Genomic DNA, 7,345 nt, shown 5'->3' with positions numbered 1-7,345 from the left:
TAAATGGAATCATATATGATCTTTGTGTCTGGCTTCTTATAATGTTTTCAAAGGTATCAGTGCTTTGTAGTTTTCAGTTTGCCAATAATGCACACCTTTTTTGTCAGATTTATTCCTAAGATTTTTCTTTTTGATGCTCTGCCACTTTTTTAAATATACATATATATTTTTATTGATTTCAGAGAGGAAGGGAGAGGGAGAGAGAGAGAAACATCAATGATGAGAGAGAAACATTGACTGCTGCCTCCTGCACGCCCCACACTGGGGATTGAGCCTGCAACCTGGGCATGTGCCCTGACTGGGAATCCAACCGTGACCTCCTGGTTCATAGGTCAACGCTCAACCACTGAGCCATGCCAGCCGGGCTGGACTAGATTATCTTAAAGATCCTACCATCCATCTCAGAAGTTTATTATATTTTATGAGGTGAGGGACCTTATTTTATTAGTTTTTATCTTCCCACCATCTAGCACAGTGCCTAGCACATAGTAACAGTTTGGGAAATGCTGTGATTAACACACGAATGAATAAATAATGCAAAGGAGGGAAGGAAGGGAGGGAGGGAGGAAAGATCAATAAATCAACCAACAAAATTCTAGAAAAGTGCAAGGGCCCAAAGTGAAGTTCTTGACTCGGCCAGCTGGTGGCATCACTTCTCTACATAACCACAGGGCGGGTGTTGATAGAGCAAGGGAAAGGATTTAGATTAGAAATGAATAAAGGTAAAAAAGAAATGATCACAGGACCAGATATTGCAAATGGATAGCAGAATTCTGACCCAGCTTCTTTTCTTCAAGCCATGAGAAAGTAAGTCTGATGCATTAAGCAGACACCTTCGCTGCTAGATTGGCAAAGTGATGCTTGGATGGGTGGCCAGGAGGTAACTCATGGGACTCATCTGAACTTGGGCTGGGCCCTCCCCTTCTACCAACCTCTTCACAGGTATCCCTTGCTGAAAAACCCAAACATCCTGGCACCATCTGGATCTTCTTACCTTTGGGTCTCTTCTGTAAGGTTCATTAAACCCACTGCTGCCTGGCCAGCGTGACTCAGTAGTTGTCATGGTTTGATTCCCAGTCAGGGCACATGCCCAGGTTGCAAGCTTGATCACCAGTTGGGGCGGGGGGGGGGGGCGGACAGGAGGCAGCCAATCAATGATTCTCTGTCATCATTGATGTTTCTATCTCTCCTGCTCCCTTCCTCTCTGAAGTCAATAAAAATATGTATTTTTAAAAACCCACTGCTGATTTATTGTCCTGAAGGGCCCTTCTCCTCCCCCAGCACGCCAAGGAAACTGAACATCAAACATTGTAATTAGTTGGCAGAGGGCAGGGAGGTGTTGAATATTCTGGAATCCTTGAAAAAGCCTCACTCTTCTATCTACCCACCTCCCACCTCTGTTTTCCCATCACAGCAAGTTGTGCAAAGGGTAGGGATATGGGCACAAAATGGGAGGACCCAATGAAGCATGTTTTCCGGTTAGGTCTGAGATCATGGGGAGACAGGATGAGGTGTGGTGAGGGTGTATCTCAGGATCCATCTCTGAAATAGCATTTGGGGGTTGGAGAAGAGTGGGAGATGCTGTTGACTTCCGGCTCCACCGACGAGAGCAGGAAAGGTGCACAGGCAGTGGAGTGAGGGAGGTTCGCAGGACTACTGTACTTCATACGCAGAAGCAGGAACAGAAGGGAGGGCATGCCCAGGTCCACTCAGGGCCTCTCCGGCTGTGTTCCCAGTCGGGAGGAAACAGGAAGCTGTGACTTCTCCTCTTTCCCTCCCTGCCCTTAGCCTCAAGGTCACTTGCTGCTGCAGTGAATTAAACCTGTGTTTTAGTTGGCACGGTTCCCTGGGCTTGGTGATAATTGCTCAGTACCCTGCTCCCTGGTGCCACAAACACCCCAAACTTTTCCTTTAAAATTATAATCATTAGTGCAAACAGCAACGTACAAAGTGCTTTGTTTTTACATGTATTATCTAATTTCATCACACTGATCTTTTGAAGCAGAGACTTTTATCTGAAAATTTTAAGCAAGGCAACTGAGGCTCGGGGGAGTAAAGTGACTTACCCAAAGTCACGCAGCGAGTGAGTAGCAGATCTGGGACTCCAGAACCCCTGCTTGCTCTCTTTCCCTCCCTCCCTCCCTCCCTCTCCCTCTCTCTCCCTGACACCCATTCTGATTTCCTGCCATATGCCCCCTCCAGGTCCCTTCCCCCAGGCTCCAAGGAAGTACTTTCTGCAGAGAAGGGGGCCCCTGCACACTGGCAGGAAGAGGGTCTGCAGTTTGCTTCCTGTCATCCCTGAGATGGGGTGTCTCTGGTTCTCTCCCTGGGTCTGGCTTGGGTCTGATTTTCATGGTGGAGTAATTCCCCTTTCTCTCCTCTCTACTGCATAGAGCCCTTCCTACACAGATACACACCACACACACATGCGCACACCCCCCCATGTCCGGCCCTCTCTCATCCTGCCCCACCCACCACCAATCAGGACCAACAGGGACGGGTGGGTTGTCCCATCCACACCCCGCCCTCGGAGGGCTGGAGCCTCCTGCTGAGAGGTCCTGCCAGTCTGGCGCTAAGCGGGCTGCCTTCGCTGCTCAGCACTGTGGCCTCTGATGCCCTGAGATGCCCACACCCACTCTCTCTGCCCCTCTGCCCGTTTTCTGGCTCAATACCTCTGCCGGTGGTGTGCTGAGCGTGGACGATACTGCGCTGCCTGTTGAATTCCCTGCCCTGAGGGTTGTGCTTGCCCTGGCCTATGGGCTTGTAGGGGCCGTTGGATTTATGGGAAACTTGGCCGTGCTGTGGGTGCTGGGTAACTGTGCTCGGCGAGCCCCTTGCCCACCGTCTGACACTTTTGTCTTCAACCTGGCTCTGGCAGACCTGGGGCTGGCACTCACTCTCCCCTTCTGGGCGGCTGAGTCGGCACTGGGCTTCCACTGGCCCTTTGGAGGTGCCCTCTGCAAGATGTTCCTGACGGCCACTGTCTTCAACATCTACGCCAGCATCTTCCTCATCACGGCGCTGAGTGTTGCCCGATACTGGGTGGTGGCCATGGCTGCAGGACCAGGCACGCCGCTTCCCCTCTTCTGGGCCCGCACGGCCACCCTGGCAGTGTGGGTGGCAGCTGCCCTGTTGGCAGTGCCCACGGCAGTCTTTGGGGCAGAGGGGGAGGTGTGGGGCGTGCGTCTCTGCCTGCTGCGCTTCCCCAGCAGGTACTGGCTGGGGGCCTACCAGCTGCAGAGGGTGGTGCTGGCCTTCATGGTGCCCCTGGGTATCATCACCACCAGCTACCTGCTGCTGCTGGCCTTCCTGCGGCGGCGGCGGCGAAGAAGGCGGCAGGATAGCAGGGTCGTAGCCCGCTCCGTCTGCATCCTGGTGGCCTCCTTCTTCCTCTGCTGGTTCCCCAACCACATAATCACTCTCTGGAGTGTCCTGGTGAATTTTGACCTGGTTCCCTGGGACAGCACTTTCTCCGCCGTCCATACCCACGTCTCCCCTGTCACCATCTGCTTGGCACACAGCAACAGCTGCCTCAACCCCGTGCTGTACTGTCTCCTGCGGCAGGAGTCCCGGCAGGCCCTGGCAGGCACCTTCAGGGATCTCCGAGCGCGACTGTGGCCCCAGAACCGGGGTGAAGCAGGGGGCCTTAGAGGAGGTAGGCAGGCGGTGAGTGGAGAGCACCCCCAGGAGAGTGGCCCTTCTACCATGCTCACCAACGTGGACAAAGGAACACCTGGGTGAAGGTACAAACTACGCACCCTCTTTCTGGGGTCTGCCAGGGGCAGGATCCCCGCGTCCTAGGGAGGGCGGGCCTGTCTGCCAGGCCGACATGCCCTCGGGGAAAGTCTTATCTTCAATTATTCTGGGTGTGGTGGCATGCAGCGGGCCCAGGCCCAGGTCAGGGCTGGTAGGACAAAGCTTATGCCTCCATTTGGAGGTGGGAAAGAAGAGGATCTAAAAATAAACATCTGGACCATCCAGAAATGATCTTGACTCTTTATCCCAATTCCACCTTCAGTTCAGTGTGGACAAAAGCATTATTTGTCCCACCTCTGCCTTCTGTGAGAATTCCCAGGGAAATTTCCCTAAGGGCCCTAGACCAGGGGTGGGCAAACTTTTTGACTCGAGGGCCACAATGGGTTCTTAAACTGGACCGGAGGGCCGGAACAAAAGCATGGATGGAGTGTTTGTGTGAACTAATATAAATTCAAAGTAAACATCATTACATAAAAGGGTATGGTCTTTTTTTTTTTTTTTTAGTTTTATTTATTTCAAACGGGCCGGATCCGGCCCTCGGGCCGTAGTTTGCCCACGGCTGCCCTAGACTCATGGATCAGGAGCCAGTGCCTAAGCCTCTCCCCCTGCCTGTCCTTCCTGCTCTCCATCTCAAACGGATGCACCCTTGTTCTTCTCTGGTACCAGGACCGAAAATGCCCTCCTCCCCTGGGCATCTCCATCTTCTTACCCTCAGCGGTACCCACGGAAACTCGATGTCTGCAAAAACCTCAGCTGCAAAAGCTGTAGTTCCCATGTGGGGAGGTGCCACCTGTGGAATCTTGCTGGATCCCTGGCACCAGCCACGCCCCGTGTAAAACTCTGGCGTTGGCTGGGAGTCCGTGTGGGTCTCTCCTTAAACGTGTGGGTCTCTCCTTAAAGCAGGATTTAGAGGGAGGAGTGAAGATAACGACAAGTCAAGGATGTGGGTGAGGCGCGGTGAGGTGAGAGCTGCAGAATGGGGGTGGGAGAGGAGGCTGAAGGTGGGCTGGAGAAGTGGGAAGCATGGCTGGGGGTGCTATTCTTCCTCCCTATCCCAGAGGCTTCACTGAGTCAGAGCACCTGGATTCACATCCTAGCTCCCAGGGAACTCGTTAAGTTCCTTTCTTTCTCTGTACCCGTTTCCTCATCTGTAAGATGGGTTGCTACCTGATTGTTAGCTATTATTCTTACACTCTGTGTAACATGGAGTCAGAGAAGGAAAAGGAAACAGTGAGGAGGCAGCTGGGAGATGGGGTTGGAGGGCCATAGAGGTCTTATCTGGAATGATTTTTTGAAAAAATACATTCCTGCTCTTTCCCTGCCGCCGCGGAGTTGCGCGGAGGCGGAGGCTTGGGTGCGTTCAAGATTCGGCTCCACCCATAACCCACCGCCATGGCCGAGGAAGGCATTGCTGCTGGAGGTGTCATGGACGTTAATACTGCTTTGCAAGAGGTGCTGAAGACCGCCCTCATCCACGATGGCCTCCGCGCGGAATTCGCGAAGCTGCCAAAGCCTTAGACAAGCGCCAAGCCCACCTTTGTGTACTTGCATCCAACTGTGATGAGCCTGTGTACGTCAAGTTGGTGGAGGCTCTTTGTGCTGAACACCAAATCAGCCTAATTAAGGTAGACGACAAGAAACTAGGGGAATGGGTAGGCCTCTGTAACATCGACAGAGAGGGGAAACCCCGGAAAGTGGTTGGTTGCAGTTGCGTGGTGGTGAAGGACTATGGCAAAGAGTCTCAGGCAAAGGATGTCATCGAGGAATACTTCAAATGCAAGAAATGAGCAAATAAACTTGGCTTTTGTTTATCCAAAAAAAAAAAATACATTCCTTTATTGATTTCAGAGAGGAAGGGAGGAGAGAGAGATAGAAACATCAATGATGAGAGAGAATCATTGATCGGCTGCCTCCTGCACAACCCCTACTGGGGAACGAGCCCGCAACCCAGGCATGTGCCCTTGGCCGGAATCGAACCTGGGACCCTTCAGTCCGCAGGCCGACGCTCTATCCACTGAGCCAAGCCGGCCAGGGCCTGGGATGATTTTTACATGCTCTGGAGTAAAATGAAAATTTTATGTAAGAACTGAGTGAGGGGTTGGCTCCTCCAGCCCCTTTTGAAGGTGTGTTCTTTGGGGCAGGGGGTTCCCCCTTGGTTTCCAGATCCACAGAGACCCAAGACCCAGCAATGATAAAGGTTGGCGATCACAAGGGACTTTCTGGGGGGCAGCCCCTGAAAAGGGAGGTGGCAGAAAGAAGATGGGGTGGAGCTCCCATTTCCATTTCCCCCACCCCAAGCTCTGGCATGTCTCACAACCCTAACAACTCTGGCCACTCAAGGTCCCACAACAGCCAGGAGCAGCGCCTGTGTGTGGAGCCCCTCTGGCAAGGGCATCACAGGGCCTGCAGGCGCCCCGGCACCAGCTCCATCCGGTTGCCGAGGAGGCTGTAAACAACTACCCAATTCACCACATGTTAAGCAATACTGAATAGATTTAATTAGCCTCTTGTTTAATTTCCTCTTTTTGATAATGTTTAAACTGGTTCTAAAACCCCAGGTCTGTTCCCAGCCGATTCAGGATGGGAAATCCTTACCCACCTAAGCACCCTTTTGCCACCCCACCCCTCAGCTCCTCCAATGACCCTCCCTCTGCTGGGCTCCGGATATTGGCTCCTGTAAGGGCCTCTGCTTTATGGGACCCAGGGGTAAATATTGACAAAGTCTAAACAGGTCCAATCCAGAGATGAATGCACGTAGGCTTCCCCTTAGGAGGGGTGGGGAGGCAGGAGAGGGCACAGCAACGGAGGCTGGCTGGGCAGCTCCTCTCGAATGGAAAGGCATTGTTTTGGCAAATATCTGGGCCCTGGCTCCTTGTAGCACAGAGAGCTTCGAAACTGCAGGAGAGACAGTTAAAACCGAGTTTCCAAAAATGGGGCAACAGGACATCTTGTTTCTAAGAATGAGGGGGTTTTGGTCAGGGGGGGTCACAGGAGGGGCAGCGCTGCCAGGAATAGAGCTTGGGCTTTACCCGCACTCGGGGCCTGCCCAGCATCCTTCACTGGGTCGCTGTGAACACGTGGGTCTTCGGATGCAACCTAACACCCTCCTCCTACCCAGCACTAGTCTTCCTCCCTCCTCTCCACCTTTTTACAGCCTTGGGTCCCAGCTGACACAGCAGTGGGTTGCTGAGCCACGTGTCAGGGTTTGAAACCTGGAGCTTTGATATTTTTAGGCAGAGTTGTGGAGGGGGAAGTGAAGGCCTGCAGCTGGGCCTGCCACCTAGATTTCCATGTCCGTAAAATGACAGCAATTCCTCCTGCAGACTCCGTAATGGATGAGCAAGTACCTCGTAGATGAGCATCACAGGAGTGGAGGGTGCTGGCTGCTCCGCCAAGCCCGCCCCCCACCATGGGATTCCAATTCCTCTTTCTAGCTGAGGTCTTGAGCCCCACTCTTCTCATCTCACCCCATCAGCTCCTACAGACATATGTGCACCTAGTGCAGCATTTCTACAACTCTAGACTCGCCTCCCCCGACAGCCCCACAGTAGGGTATTATCCGGAAACAGGAAGTAAAATTAATCAAAAC

The 7,345-nt window shown here is 52.9% G+C and overlaps 1 protein-coding gene and 1 pseudogene across 2 annotated transcripts; both read left to right on the top strand.

Moving 5' to 3' along the window:
• Nucleotides 1–2,347: 2,347 nt before the first annotated feature.
• Nucleotides 2,348–4,089, top strand: RXFP4 (relaxin/insulin like family peptide receptor 4). The gene has a single exon (XM_023761593.1). It carries the CDS (start codon nt 2,623–2,625, stop codon nt 3,739–3,741), a length of 1,119 nt encoding a protein of 372 aa, XP_023617361.1. The 5' UTR covers nt 2,348–2,622; the 3' UTR covers nt 3,742–4,089.
• A 956-nt stretch (nt 4,090–5,045) lies between these two features.
• LOC102418590 lies at nt 5,046–5,569 on the top strand (annotated as a pseudogene). The gene has a single exon (XR_330349.3). The product of XR_330349.3 is annotated as a 40S ribosomal protein S12 pseudogene (transcript).
• The last annotated feature ends 1,776 nt before the right edge of the window (nt 5,570–7,345 follow it).

Source organism: Myotis lucifugus, unplaced genomic scaffold (genome assembly GCF_000147115.1).
Source record: "Myotis lucifugus unplaced genomic scaffold, Myoluc2.0 scaffold_211, whole genome shotgun sequence".
NCBI classification, from domain to species: domain Eukaryota; kingdom Metazoa; phylum Chordata; class Mammalia; order Chiroptera; family Vespertilionidae; genus Myotis; species Myotis lucifugus.
Note: the sequence above shows the minus strand (reverse complement) of the source record. Positions and strands in the feature narration are given on the sequence as shown.

Excerpts from the sequence above, each read along its gene's own strand:
- RXFP4 (XM_023761593.1), top strand. The coding sequence starts at position 2,623 with ATGCCCACACCCACTCTCTCTGCCCCTCTGCCCGTTTTCTGGCTCAAT.